Source organism: Psammomys obesus, unplaced genomic scaffold (genome assembly GCF_907164565.1).
Source record: "Psammomys obesus unplaced genomic scaffold, mPsaObe1.curated_primary_1811, whole genome shotgun sequence".
NCBI classification, from domain to species: Eukaryota; Metazoa; Chordata; class Mammalia; order Rodentia; family Muridae; genus Psammomys; species Psammomys obesus.
In genome coordinates, this window is record NW_026596415.1 from 3,472,792 (window position 1) to 3,487,544 (window position 14,753).

At 40.3% G+C, this 14,753-nt stretch overlaps 1 protein-coding gene across 3 annotated transcripts in view; it reads left to right on the forward strand.

Moving 5' to 3' along the window:
• Zc3h7a (zinc finger CCCH-type containing 7A) overlaps positions 1-14,753 on the forward strand; it is a 39,789-nt gene that overhangs the window by 15,001 nt on the left and 10,035 nt on the right. For all 3 annotated transcript variants that reach the window (XM_055597718.1, XM_055597720.1, XM_055597719.1), the window contains 14 exons: positions 1,499-1,657; positions 1,868-1,948; positions 2,033-2,071; positions 3,307-3,340; positions 3,570-3,853; positions 6,606-6,813; positions 7,876-7,940; positions 8,418-8,604; positions 9,272-9,433; positions 10,414-10,610; positions 11,380-11,480; positions 12,804-12,985; positions 13,792-13,868; positions 14,598-14,731. In XM_055597718.1, the coding sequence (XP_055453693.1) occupies positions 1,499-1,657; positions 1,868-1,948; positions 2,033-2,071; positions 3,307-3,340; positions 3,570-3,853; positions 6,606-6,813; positions 7,876-7,940; positions 8,418-8,604; positions 9,272-9,433; positions 10,414-10,610; positions 11,380-11,480; positions 12,804-12,985; positions 13,792-13,868; positions 14,598-14,731 (1,910 nt within the window). The remainder of the gene's footprint in view (positions 1-1,498; positions 1,658-1,867; positions 1,949-2,032; positions 2,072-3,306; positions 3,341-3,569; positions 3,854-6,605; positions 6,814-7,875; positions 7,941-8,417; positions 8,605-9,271; positions 9,434-10,413; positions 10,611-11,379; positions 11,481-12,803; positions 12,986-13,791; positions 13,869-14,597; positions 14,732-14,753) is intronic.

Sequence of the window (14,753 nt, forward strand, 5' to 3'; positions counted from 1 at the left end):
ATTAATATGAAGTCGTTTTCTTGGTTTTTGCCTGGACTAGGGGTGGAACTGAGGCCTCTTACTTTTGAAGTCCTAGCATAACAGGAGGACAAGTGCCCCTGAACTGCCTCCCTGGCTCTGCCCATCAGTACTCTGGGGTGGCCGGTGTTGCTGTCTATAGTGGATACCTGATAACTTGGGGGTTAACATTGTATCTTTTTAAAACTGTCATGTCAGCACTAGAGATTTATGGGTACCATGTGATGTACCAGTGATGTGTGTACACTGGAGAGTGTTCAAAGAGTCATTTGCTTGTCGTGAGGACATGGGCAGTCTCTTCATTTTTTTTTTTTTTTTCTATTTTTAAATTTTCTTTTTACAAAGAATAGTTGTAAAAGTTTCTATGCTCTTGGATGATTTCTGGGTGCCAGCCACGAGCAGTTTTTTCTTGCAAGATAAGTCTGCAGTATTTATTTGTTGTTCTTTCAAGAAGTTTTTGCTTTATTTCTTACGTGGTCTGGGTATGTAACGTAGGACTTGCTAGGCAAACACTCTACCTTGAGCTACACTGCAGCCCTTTGCTAAGCTCTCTTGAAGTCCATAGCACACTATCATTACTATAGTTGCTGTTTGGCATTTAATCTGTGGGTCATCAGGGTTACTCAGCAAATGCTTTTAGGTGGTCAGCCATCTCACCAACCACCCATTTGACTTTAAATATATATTTCTTAGACTTATTTTGATTTATGTTTTGCCAGCATGCATGCATGAACACTGTGTCTATGCAGTGTGTATGAGTGTTTTTGTTTCTGTCTTGTGGTGCACTGTCATGTTTACTTGGTGCCTGTGGAGTCCAGAAGAGGATATCTGATACCCTGGAATTGGAGTTATAGCCAATTGTGAGCGCCCTTTTGGATGCTGGGAATTAAACCTGGGTCTCTGGAAGAGGGGCCATTGTTCTTAACTGCTGATCAATCTCTCCAGCATCCACATTTGTCTTTTTGTTGTTGTTGTTGTTTTTGTTTTGTTTTTTGAGACAGGGTTTCTCTGTGAGGCTTTGGCTGACCTGGAACTTACTTTGTAAACCAGGATGGCCTCAAACTTACACAGATCCACCTGCCTCTGCCTCCCTGAGTCCTGGGAGGTTCACATTTGTCATTTTTAATGGATTTAAAAGCAGTGATGACAGTGAGGAGGAAATAGGTTAGATTATGGTACTGAGACACTAGTCATGACCCAAAAGCTTTCCTCTGTGGAAGTCTAGGATCCTATGACCAACTACTCACATCTGTCTCATATGGGGTAGAGAGTATAGAGATATTCATGATAATTTTCCTAGTTTTATGTATGTAGAATATCCTAATAGAATTACTCAAATGAAAAAACAACATTGTGAACTTTGAGTTTAATTTGAAGGTCATAATACGGAGTCATACATTTGTTTTCAAGTATGAAACAGGCATGGGAGTGAGATATCAATCTTGTGATTCTGGCTTTCTCTTTTGGCCTTTGACACCAGGGTTTCCATGATAAAGTGTTAGAAGACTGTCATGCTGTCCTCAGTGTTAATGCCAATAACTGCAAGGCTCTGTATCGGAAGTCTAAGGCTCTAAGTGACTTAGGACGCTATAGAGAGGCCTATGATGCTGTTGCGAAGTGCTCCTTAGCAGTGCCTCAGGTACGGAATTGATACTTTAATTTGTTTGTTTTCATCACTCTCATGTGGAGAAATGGCACATTAAAGAATCAAATTTTCATGCAACCATCAACCTGCTTTAGTCAAATTTAATAGCTAATAAAGCAAGTGTCTAGATGAGAATGTCATAGCCCTCTTTGCTTATTTCACTGCAGATATATATTCATGATTGTTGGCTTTTTTTCCCCTTAGGATGAGCATGTAATAAAACTAACTCAAGAATTAGCTCAGAAATTGGGATTTAAAATAAGGAAAGCATATGTTAGAGCTGAGGTAAGCAAACTTGTCTTCCAGAATTGTTCATTTTGTTTTATAATCTTGAATCTGTTTTGAAATTGTGTTTTTATTTTATTTTAGCTCTCACTGAAACCAGTTCTTGGGGACAGAGCTACCAAGGTAGGCTTATTATCTGTATAAGAATCATGTTTCTGAGAAAAGAAGAGATGGAAGTCTTAGCAGCTGTGTATTTTGTATTTTTAGTGTGTATCTCTTTGATGCCTCAAACATAAAGTTGGCCATGGCTTCCTGTCACTTTAGAGAACAAAACAATTCAAGTACTGTACTTTAGTCTTAGCCAGTATTTCCTGCAGGCCACTAGAGCATGTGACAGGATGTGAACAGATAGATGCACAGTTTTCTTTGAAAACTAAATCGAGCCAGATACTAGTTTTGAGAGATATTGGGGTTAAAAAAAAGAATTTAACAACAACAACAAAAATGACTGGAGAGATGGTTCTACAGTTAGGAGTACTTGTTGCTATTGCAGAGGACTCAGATTGAATTGTTATCACCCATATGGTAGTTAAAAATCATCAGTAACTCCAGTTCCAGGGGATTTGATGCTGTCTTGTGACTTGCCGGGGCACCAAGCACACATGTGGTGTATATACATACATAGGGAAACCAGATAAAATAAAATGAACAAGTCTAATTTTTAAAACCTAAAAAAAAAAAAAAAATATATATATATATATATATATATATATATATATATCAAAGCTTTGTAATGGCAGTAGATGTTGTTAGTCTCTGGTCTCAGACGGTAGAGAGAAGCAGAAGGATCTCTGAGAGTTCAAGACCAGCCGTGGTCTACATAGAGTTTCCAGGCCAGCAAGGAAAACCCTGTCTCAATTTTTTCTTTTTAAACTTTAAGTAAAGTCTTGTTATGGGGATGACACTAGCCATTGTGTAAAAAACCAGGTCTGATGATGCCTGTGCAATTCCAGATATGGAAACAGGAGGACCAGAAGTTCAAGGTCATTCTCAGCTATATCCTGAGTTTGAGGCTAGCATGGGCTACATGAGACCTTGTCTTAAAGGAAGAAGAAGCAGGGCATGGTAGCACACGCCGTTTAATCTCAGCATTCAAGAGGCAGAGGCAGAGGCAGGTAGATCTCTGAGTTGGAGGCTAGCATAGTCTGTGTACTGAGTTTCAGGCCAACCAGGGCTATATGAGACCCTGTCTTGAAACACACACACAGACACAAAAGAGTGCGTTTGAATGTTCCTTTGATTTCTTGTACCTTCGTCAAATGCCTTTGCAAATCTGCCACTCTTTTTGGATGAATTTTACAGACTGTTTTAGTGTTTAGAATCCTGAAAACATGATTCACTGTTTGTTTAATTTCCAGGCTCTGAACTATTCTGTGGAAGATATTGAGCCAGGTACGTTTTTACTTGAGATCTTAACCCTCTGAAATATGCCTGCCAGCTTGCCAGTGTTAGCCTTTGTATGTTATATAGTATAGTCACGTGAGATTGGTGTGTGATGAAAGCGAGACCGTGATTGCTTTCATATTTTCACCTAGCCGTCATGCCCTATTATTTGCCAGTTACACTTCTATTTTGTAAATACAGTGTCTTAGAGTGGGTAAATTTCTGTGTTTTGTTACAGATTTGTTAACCCCAAGGCAAGAAGTACTTCCAGTTGTCTCCTTTCCTCCATCCGGTTTTTCTCATGACATTGGGAGTGAGCTGGCCTCAGTTCCTATAATGCCTGTAACTTCTGTTTTGCAACTGCAAGTGGATGAGAACCCTCTGCCATCTACAGTGTTTGCAAATGGAGGAAAGATCCCATTCACCATGTCAGATGCTTTTGTAGATGATGGAGACATTGTCCTTGGGGATGAAATAGATGATCTCCTTGATTCTGCCCCAGAAACAAATGATACTGTTATGGTGAGTTTCATTATTTAGTTTCTCTTTTTAAAAAAAGTGTGTTTGTGTGTATGTGAGAGAGAGAGAGATGTGTGCTGGTACCCATGGGGACCAGAAGAGGATATCAGATCCCGTGGAGATGGAGTTACAGGCAGTTGTAAGCCACGCTGTTACTATGGGTTTGAGAAACAGAACTCAGGTCTTTCAGATCTTAACTGCTGAGCCATCTCTCCTGCTCTGTTTAGTTTCTCAAAATCCTCTCTGTCTATGTCTCGCTCAAAAGTTTGTCTGCTGTCTGTCTATCTTTCTTTTGGTTTTTCGAGACAGGGTTTCTCTGTGTAGCCTTGGCTGTCTTGGACTTGCTCTGTAGAACAGGCAGGCCTCAAACTCACAGAGATCTGTTTGCCTCTGCCTCCTGATTGCTGGGATTACAGGGGTATGCCACCACGCCCAGCTTTTTTTATTTTTAACAAAGGTTCCAGGGATTGAACTCTGGTCTTCATGCTTATAAGGCAAGCATTTTACCCACTAAGCCATCTTCCCGGCCTGACTTTCTCTTCTCAAGGACATAGTTATTTCCTGTATAAATTATAGTGTAACATGATAGAAAATTTTTATTGAATCTAAGATTACTTAACTTGACTTTTTTTTTTTTTTCTTCTCTGAGGATAATTGGATACTTGTTTATTGCTGAAATAAAAGAAAGGAACATTCTGTCTAGAAGTTAGTCAATGCTTCTGGAATAGAAAGGTTAAGCATGGCATTCCGATAGAGACTGGGCATTTGAGAGCTCAGGAAATGGCTCAGTGAGTAAGGTGTTGGCCGTAAAAGCATACCAGTACCAGTGTGAAAAAGCTAGGTATGATAGTACAAGTTTGTAATCCCAGAGCTGGAGATTTGGGCACAAGGAGATTGTGGGGCTCATTGGCCAGCTGGTAGAGCCTAATTGTTGAACCCAAGGTCCCTAAAAAATGCAAGGTGGCAGCTCCTCAAGAATAACATATAATCGGGGACACTTCTATATACACACACACACCCAGATACATAAGCACATAATTAAAAATTGTAACTTAGCCAGGCATGGTAATACATGCCTTTAATCCCAACACTTTGAGGAAGAAGCAGACAGATTTTTGTGAGTTTTAGGCTAACCTGGTCTATATAGCCAGTCCAGCCAGGACTACATAAAATAAGATCCTTTCTCAAAACACACATACATACCATATATTTATGTATATACACATACACTCATACACACACACACACACACAGATATATAGAAGTCAGATAATACATACACATAATATACATATTTGTGTGTATATGTACATACACATGCACACACGCATGACACACTTGAGCTGGAGATATGGGTCAGCAGTTAAGAGCACTGGCTGTTTTTCCAGGAGACCTAGGTTTGAGTCCTGGTACCCCCGTGGTAGCTTTCAACTGTTTTTAACTTTTGTCCCAGGGGATCTGATGGCCTCTTCTGTCCTCTGCAGACATCGTACATATGTAGTGCACAGACATACATGCAAGTAGAACATCTATACACACAAAAGTAAATATATATATTTATACACACTTATGTATACACACAGATTATTTCCCTTAAAAACATTAAATATTGGAGCTGGAGAGATGGCTCATCAGTTAAGATCTCTTAATTGTTCTTCCAGAGGACTCGGGTTTACACCCACATACATGATGGCACACAACTGTCTGTAACTCCAGAGGATCTGATGATTCTCCTGGCAGGAAAACACCCACACATATAAATAAATCTTTTTTTAAAAATTGAATCTTTTTTATTTTTTAAGTTTTACGTTTACTCAGTGAGTAAAGTGCTTGCTGTGCAAGGGTGAGGACTTGAGTGGGACCCCTGGCACACACGAAAGGTAGGCGTGTGTGGTACCTTCCTGTGACTCAGAACTGGGGAACGCAGAGACCAGTGCTTCCCAGTGGCTTGCGGGCTGGCCAGCTGACACCAGACACTGGCCTTCACACATCCCACGTGAACAAGCACACCTGCACACACGTGCATGTACTGCACACACAAATTTTATCTTTTGGCACATATGTATTTTTGCACATGTGTATGTGTGTGGGTGAGCAGGGAGGGGAGAGGACAGCTTGCAGGAGTCAGTCCTTCTCTTCCACCATATGGGTCCTGTCAAACTTAAAACGTTGGGTTTGACAGCGAGAGCCTTAAACTTGGAGTCATTTTGCTGCCTCCATTTCCCCTTTTAAACAAAATGTAGAAGTTTAAAAATAAATACAAAATAAATAAAAGAGTGTAAGTTCAGGGCTAAATGTAGCTCATGATTTGCTGGCATACACGAAGCCCTGGGTTACATCCTCAGTACTGCCTGGTGTTACACATCTGGAATCCTACTTCTTGGGAGGTAGAGGCAGGAATACCAGAAGTTTAAGGTCATCTATGGTAACATAGTAAGTTTGAGACCAACTCAATGTAGTAAGACCCTATCATTAAAACAAGGCTCTACCAAGACTCAGCCTCTTAGTTGTGAATTGGAGTTCAGAGGATTCAGTCCATCCTGGCAGAGTGGGTGTGGCCTGGCAGGCAGAGAAGGGTGTGCAGAGAGCACTGCCCTTAAGATGCTGCAGTGGGCCTTCATTTGGATGCAAGCGCCCCTGTGCAGCTCGGTCCCTTTGTTGAGGGTGGGTTCTGTTCTGATATGCTGGTAGTAGAGGCGGGAAGCGAAGCTGGCAACAGAGGGTCCTGAATCTTGCTGCCATTTCTTCTCTGTAGTCCTCCACCCTGGTCAGAGGACCCCTCTCAACAGCCAGCGTGCCTCCTAGCTTGCCCTTCAGGACAACATCCCTGCTTGGAACCTTGCCCATTGGTGCAAGGTATGCTCCTCAACCCTCCTTTGCAGAGCTGTATCCACCTCTGACTTCATCCTTGGAAGACTTTTATTCTTCTTTAAATTCATTTTCACTGACTGAATCCAAACGAGGTAAGACTTTCTCCTAAATTATAAAAACTACAGTCAGTTTTCTAAAAATGAAAATGTGTATCCAATTTTGTAGAGTACTTTTAGGTGATAGTTTCTTGAAAAAAATTTTTTTTGGGGGGGCTAAACTACAAAGAGGGAACCTTCAGGTTTGAATTTGGCTTAACTGTGCCATTCTGAGAAGCAAGGGCATAGGAGTGGCATTGGCTTCAGATTGTAGGATTGGCTAAGCTGGTGTTCCTTGTTTAGGGGTAAATGACTTGAAGTGTTTTTTGCAGTAAAAGTCTGTCCCATCTTAAAGCATGTGAACTGGCAAAACATTAACACTAGCTTCACATCTGGGTTTATATGACAGCATTTAGACCTGGTTGGGGCTTCATCTAGCTCAGCAACTTGTGTTCTCATTTTATCATGGAGTACTGAGTGAGGTTTTGGTCTGGCTAGTACTAGGCTGAATACTTGGTTTTGGTGTATTTTTGTTGTTATTAGTTTGCTTTTGTTTTTCTGGGGTGCTACACTTATTACTTAAAGTGCTCTACTGCTAAGCAACACCCCAGAACGTTACTACATACTATAAATAGTGAGAAAAGTCTTTATGTATTTTTTGAGACATTGTTATGTAGTTAAAGGGTAAAAGTCTAAATTACTGTTTCAGAGATTTACAGTGAAGAGATTGGAAAACATGGGATACAGAATGGCAGAGGGGAAGTAATTGAATGGTAGATTAAGATGAGACAGCCCTTGAGCCTCCTGTGTCTTACTGTCAGAGAGGAGGTGCCTTTCTCAGTTGTTGGAATGTGAATATGACTTTCTTAGATTTGTCTTAGTCCTATTCAGTAGGCCCTGCTGTAAATAATTTCTCCAGTAATGCCTACGGGTTACTTATGCTTTTGGCTTCTAGAAGGAAGACCCTCTCATCCCTCTTTTGTCAGTAGTGCATAAGAAAGCTTACAGGATTGGGACGGGATTGCTGTGGGAGGTCATAGGCAGTCAGCTACAATGCCCTTGTGTTCTGATTCCATGACTAGAGCGAAAAGGTCTGTTGAAGTCTTTTTATTATTTTAGATCTGTCCACCTCAACTGCTAGAGAGGGAGCAACGCTTAACAACAGTAATTCCTCCCTTTTACTTGTAAGTGCCACTTCCTCTTTTGTGCATACATCGCTTAAATTGAACGTAGGTCTGTACTTAAGTAACTGAATTATGTGAATAGAAATGAGAGTTGCCCTTGAATTTTCTGTGCTGTGGGGAGTAGTATTAGAAAACTCATCCAGAACATCCACTATAAATGTTTTGAGTGTGTGACTGGATTGTTGGAGCAAATTAGTCACATTGCTAATAGTGCAAGCTTTAGTGCAGCCTAACCGAATGTAAGAACACAGCATGTAAGATGTGTGTCCTGTGGAAGCAGAACAGCTGTGTGTTAGCAGCCATAGAGCATCACTGAGGGGCTCACAGTTCACAGTATAGTTTGTCATAGGGAAGCACTCTGGAATGGGATGGTGCCAGCTCGTCCTGTTCTCCACAAGAATTCAGTTCTTTCTTTAGTAATAGTACAATATTTGTTGCCTGTTTTTGTTTTGTTTTGTTTTCTTACTCTTTTTGCAGATGAATGGACCAGGTAGTTTGTTTGCCTCTGAAAATTTCCTGGAAATTGCAAGAGAGCCTAGAAATGACTTTGGAAACTTTTTTGGAAGTGTGATTGCTAAACCAGTTTCATCAGTGACTCCTAGGCATCCCCTTGAAGGAACCCATGAGCTGAGGCAAGCTTGCCAGATCTGCTTTGTAAAATCAGGTCAGCATCAAAGCAGTGGGCAGCAAATGCACTGTGAGGAGCTTGTGAGCAGGTGGAAATGGTGTTGGCTGTGGTGGCCACTTTGAAATGTCAGTGGCTAGGAGGGTGGCACACACCTTTAATCCCAGCACTCAGCACTTGGGAGGCAGAGGCAGGTGGATCTCTGTGAGTTCAAGGCCAGCCTGGTCTACAAAGTTAGGTCAGGGCTATACAGAGAAACCCTATCTCAAAAAACAAAACAAAACAAAACAAAAAACCAAAAAAAACCCAACCCCCCCCCCAAAAAAAAAAAAAAAACAAAAACAAAAAACAAACCCAACCAAACAAAAAGAGAAAAAGCGGGGAAGAAGAAAGAAAAGGAGCAGTCAGTGTCTGGTCCAAAAGCAATTCAAACTTCTGCCTGTTTTTACTTTTATGAGTGGTTAGAATTCCTGTTTAGACCATTTCCCTAGTAAGTCACTCAGCCAGGACTACTGCTGAATAGAGCATTGTGTTTCCTGATGAAAGGCACAAGTCTACTCAGGTAGCCTGTTTGCCTCTGATGAGATTTGGGGCCAGTGGTAGTTGGTGTTGACATGCTCGTGACTGCTTATAAACTGCCTATATTGCAACTGAAAGTTACTTGTTCTGTTCAAACAATGAGCAATCTTCTTTATGTCTTTTTCAGGCCCTAAGTTAATGGATTTCACTTACCATGCTAATCTAGATCATAAATGTAAGAAAGATATTTTAATCGGTAGGATAAAAAATGTTGACGATAAATCATGGAAAAGAATACGTCCAAGACCAACAAAAACAAATTATGAAGGACCATATTATATATGTAAAGGTATTTATTGTAATTCCTTAATGAGTGTATGTTGTATGACTAATAAACTTTTGGAAAGTCAATCTGGCCTCGTCCTCAGCCCTGTTGGCTATATTTCTTCCACTATTTCCTGTTACTAAAAATGGTTACACTAGGAGAAAAGCAGTACCTTGAATCGGGTCAGTTCATAGTTTCTCTGCTATTTTTGCTGTTTTTTGTTTTTTTTTTTTAACATCTTGTAAATATTTTACAGTTTGTGGAGACAAGGCCTAAGTCAGGTTTTAAACAGAGAACCCAGCCTCATCTTGGTAGAATTACAATGCTGAACTAAAGTGCTGAATGTGCTTCTGAGAAAACTTGTATTCTCCTTTTGGTTTTAAACTTCATCTGAATGAGCTTTTAAAGCCACTAAGAAAAAAAAGAAAAAAGAAAAAAAAAAACCACTAAGATGATTTTGCTATTTTTTGTTTTACTTATTTATTTATTTTATATATGCGTGTTTTATGTGCATGTATGTCTGTGCACCACATAAGTTCAGGACCTGCAGAGTCCAGAAGAATATTGCATCCCCCTGTAACTGCACTTACAGAAGGTGGTGAGCTGCCATGTGAATGGAACCCAGGTTTTCTGGAAGAGCAGCCAGTGCATTCTACTGCGGAGCCTTTTCTCTAACCGATTTATTTATTTATTTTTTTTAATGAGAGTATTCATTGTTCAAATGACATTTTCATACATATGTAACACATGCTTTGTGGTCATATTTACCCACTTTGCCTCTCATGTCCCAGTTTCCCTATAAAATGCTTTTTATCCTCAATGGTGCACATGTAAGTATTGAAGTGTCTTCTCCCCATTTCATTTGGAAGACTAAACCCCACCCCATCCTGACTGTTCTTGTTTGAATGATCTGGATTATCAGGGATGCTCAGATGATGTTGTAACTATGCATGCTATTCATTGGCCCTGGAAAAACAGACATCCCTGTCTCTCCGCCTTTCCAGATGTTGCTGCTGAGGATGAATGTCGATACTCTGGCCACTGTACCTTTGCTTATTGCCAAGAAGAGATAGACGTGTGGACCCTGGAAAGAAAAGGGGCATTCAGTCGAGAGGCTTTCTTTGGTGGCAATGGAAAGATCAGCCTTACTGTGGTCAAGGTTCTGCAAGAGCATCTTGGAGAGTTTACATTCCTTTGTGAGGTGATTTCTTTATGACTATTTTCTGTGGTAAAATTTGGTGATAGTGGTGGAGAGTGTATCTTTGTGGAGAGCACTTGCCTGTCATGCACAGAGGCTTCAGCATGGTGCCCGTGTGCTGGGGCATGTGTTTTTACGTCACTTGGGAAGCAGAAGCACACAGATCTCTGTGATTTTCATGCCAGCTAAGGTTACACAGTGAGAATCTTGTCTCAACAATAACCAAAACAAAAGTGTGTCCAGGTACACACTTTTAATCCAGCATTCTTGGGAGGCAAAGCCTGGTAGATCTCTATGGGGTTTACAGTCTTGTCTACATAGTGAGTTTCAGGCCTGTCAGGGCTACTTAGTAAGGCCCTTTCAAGAAAACAAAAATCTGAAAACAATTTCTGATTTGTAAGTCTCTTTATATAAAGTGCTCAGCAGACCCCTGTAGTAACCCAGTTACTCAGTAACCAGTAGGTGCTACCATTATATGAAAGAACAGGAGACAGCTGGGCCTGGTGGTACATGCCTGAAACCCCAGTGCTTAGGAGTGTGAGGCAAGAGGATCACTCTAAGTTGAAAGCCAGTTTGGGATTTAGTGGTCATGTCTCAAAACAGCCAGAGCAGAATGGATAGTATTAAAGTTTCCTGATGAGTATCAGTTGGCACAAATTATAAATTTAACGCATAAATGTATAAAGATACTGAAACTAAGGCAGTATTTTGGGCACAAAACTCAAGATTTGTATTGATTTATCTGATAATCTTTCTTTTTTTTCTATTTCAGAAATGTTTTGATCATAAACCTAGAATGATAAGTAAAAGAAATAAAGATGATTCCACTGCTTGTTCTCACCCCATTATAAAGCATGAATTTGAGGACAATAAGTATGTTGGTGATCGATTATTTATTTATTTATTTATTTATTTATTTATTTTTAATGTTTTTTGTTTTTTTGAGACAGGGTTTTTGAGTGTAGCCTTGACTATCCTAGACTCGCTTTGTTGACCAGGCTGGCCTCGAACTCACAGCAGTCCACCTGCCTCTGTCTCCCAGAGTGCTGAGATTATACAAGTGTACCACTGAGCCCGGCTGACTTCTAATGTGATTTCTAGTGAGAATAAAATAAATACTCTTAGATCCAATAAAGGCAGAAATGGATGAGATATAGAGGTACACATGGTTGGCACAGCAGAGAAGGCAAAGGCAGATAGACTCTGAGTGTCAGGTCAGCTAGGGCTCCAGAGATCACACCACCTCACACACACACACAAAAAAAAATCAGTAGATAGCATTTCTGTTCTTGTATTGTTTTGAGAAATAACTTTTAAAATACTTTTAGCTGGGTGTTATAGCACATGCATGTAATCTCAGCACTCAGGAGGCAGAAGCAGGAGGATCACACGTTTGAGTCTAGCCTGACCTACATAGTAGCTAGGACAGCCAGTGTTACATAATGAGAAAACAGTCTCAAAAAGCAAAGCAGTGAGCTGGGCAGTGGTGGTGCACACCTTTAATCCCAGCAGTTTCAAGGCAGAGGCCAGCCTGGTCTACAGAGTGAGTTTCAGGAGACAGGGCTACACAGCCCTTATCTTGAAAAACAAGCAGAAAGCAAAACAGTAGACCAGTGAGGTGATTTAGCATGCTATAGGCACTTTGTATCAAGCCTGATGACCTGAATTTGATCTCCAGGACCCACATAGTAGAAAAACAACCACTTCCAAGTTGTTCTCTGACCTCCATACGGCACCATCGAGCATGTACTTACCTGTACACACACACACAAATATGCACACACACACACACACACCATAGAGCATGTACACATACACAAACACACCATAGAGCATGAACACATAGACACACACTCCAATCTCCACTCACGCTAAATAAATGTAACAGAAAAATGTTAAAAAGTATTCTTGTTTGTTTGTCTGAGAATTAAGTTCTGAATTACTTGAATTACTAGATTGATTACATACTATAGAAAAGCATATTAGTTTATAGCTTATGACACACCTTTAGATTTTTTTCTTGCTTAAACTGTAATTGTACCATTAACTGTTGCATGTATAATTTTTTTTCTGATACTAATTTTAATAAAATGGCTTTTCAGACTAGAACTTGACATTGTGCATATGTATGTGTATATGCATAGTTTTTCAAAGTTGGCAGAGCAGCATTAAAACATTACTTTGTTTTTGTCTTAGGTGCCTTGTCCACATTTTGAGAGAGACCACAGTGAAATATTCAAAAATACGTTCTTTTCATAGTCAGTGTCAGCTTGATTTATGTCGACATGAGGTCCGTTATGGCTGCTTAAGGGAAGATGAGTGTTTCTATGCCCATAGTCTTATTGAATTGAAAGTCTGGATAATACAAAGTGAAAGAGGTGAGTCTGTTGGCTTGTTACTGTCCCTGTAAAGAAGTCAGTGAGTGACAGAACAGTAGTAAGGAGAGCCACCCTTCTCAGCCAGCTCATTTCATAAGAGTTTGGGGTTGGCAAGATGGTTCCATAGGTAAAGGCACTTGTTTCCATGCCTGATGACCTCAGTTGGATCCCTGGACTCCATGTGAAAGGAGAGAACTGACTCTGCACTTGCCCTCTGGTCTCCACTTGCATGCACACACAGTAAATACGTTACATGTAATGAAATGGAACTGTGCAGCTCATCCCTCAAGTTCGCTAGTGGGATTGAATTTAGGCCATCTGCACTTCAGGCAAGCTCTCTGCAACTAAGCTTTATCTTTTGTTCTTTTTGACTGTTCATGCCAGATAGGTCATCACTAAGTTGTTGGGCTGACCTAATCAAGGAGTCTTCCAGCCTCAGCTTCTTTAGCAATTGAGACTACAGGACTGGGCTACATTGCTTGGCTCCTATAATGTTTGTTTTTTTTAAGAGTTACCTATCTTGGATGTGGTTTCATGCAGTTAATTGTTGATACAAATCTATATATATATGTATATATATATAGAGAGAGAACATGGATTTTAAGAGTGGGAAAAGGACTCCTTAGAAGACATAAGGAGCCATGCTTGTAAATACTCTAATTTGAAATATGTGATGCAATGTACATTCATCCTTAATGGAATCAGGCTGCCTGAGAACTGGGGAGTTAAGGATTCTGTTACTCTGACTGAGACCAGATGGGTGGGTTACTGTGATGTGTCTTTTAGAGAACTTGTGTGTTTCCTAGGTATCTCTCATGATGTTATTGCTCTAGAATCTGAACAGTATTGGAAAAGCTTAGAAGCAAGCATGCCTGGAGCACAGGTATGAATTTGTGAGTTGTGTGCCTTTTTGTAGTCACCTAGTTGGTGTTAGGTTGACGATAGACTCAGGTTTATACTTGCAGTCATTTACTTAATGCTTATTCAGTTGAGTAACCCTGTGAAATTTGCAGTTTGGTTTATTACCATAAAAAAGCAAATGGCAGCCTATAATACCTGCCATTGATGTAGGACACGGATTTCCTGTTTTGCTCACTTAAGAAACAGTGGGTCTTGGGCTTTGGTAATTCTTGGTTAGGGAGATGGGTTATGTTTTGGAGTTTTGTGTCCTACTTGGTTTAACTTGTTTATCCATCGTCCTCCTTGACCCACTCAAAAACCACTTAGTTCGAAAACTAGCTTTTGTCAGTTGAGGTTTGGTATCTGTAATCATTTTTTCAGATCCTTCTGCATATTCCACATGGTTTAGATTATCAGCATATGTGTGTATGTGTATACATTTGTCGAGTCATATAGCTAGACAACTAAGCTGTGGTAGTACAAAACGTATGCTGATATAGTATGGTGGGATTTTTGTGTGTGTGTGATGGTTTCTCTGTGTAGCCTTGGCTATCCTGGATTCACTTTATAGACCAGGCTGGCCTCAAATTCACAGAGATCTGACTGCCTGTCTCCCAAGTGCTGGGATTAAAGGCATGCTCTATCACCACCAAGCTAGTATTCTGTTTTTAGAAAAGTGGTTTCTATTATAACTGATCTTTCATTGTTTAAGGTACTTGGCAATCAAATAATGCCTGGATTACTTAACATGGAAATAAAGTTTGTATGTGCTCAGTGTCTGAGAAATGGCCAAGTCATTGAACCAGACAAGAACAGAAAGTACTGCAGTGCCAAAGCACAACACTCGTAAGTATGTGTGGCTGCCTTG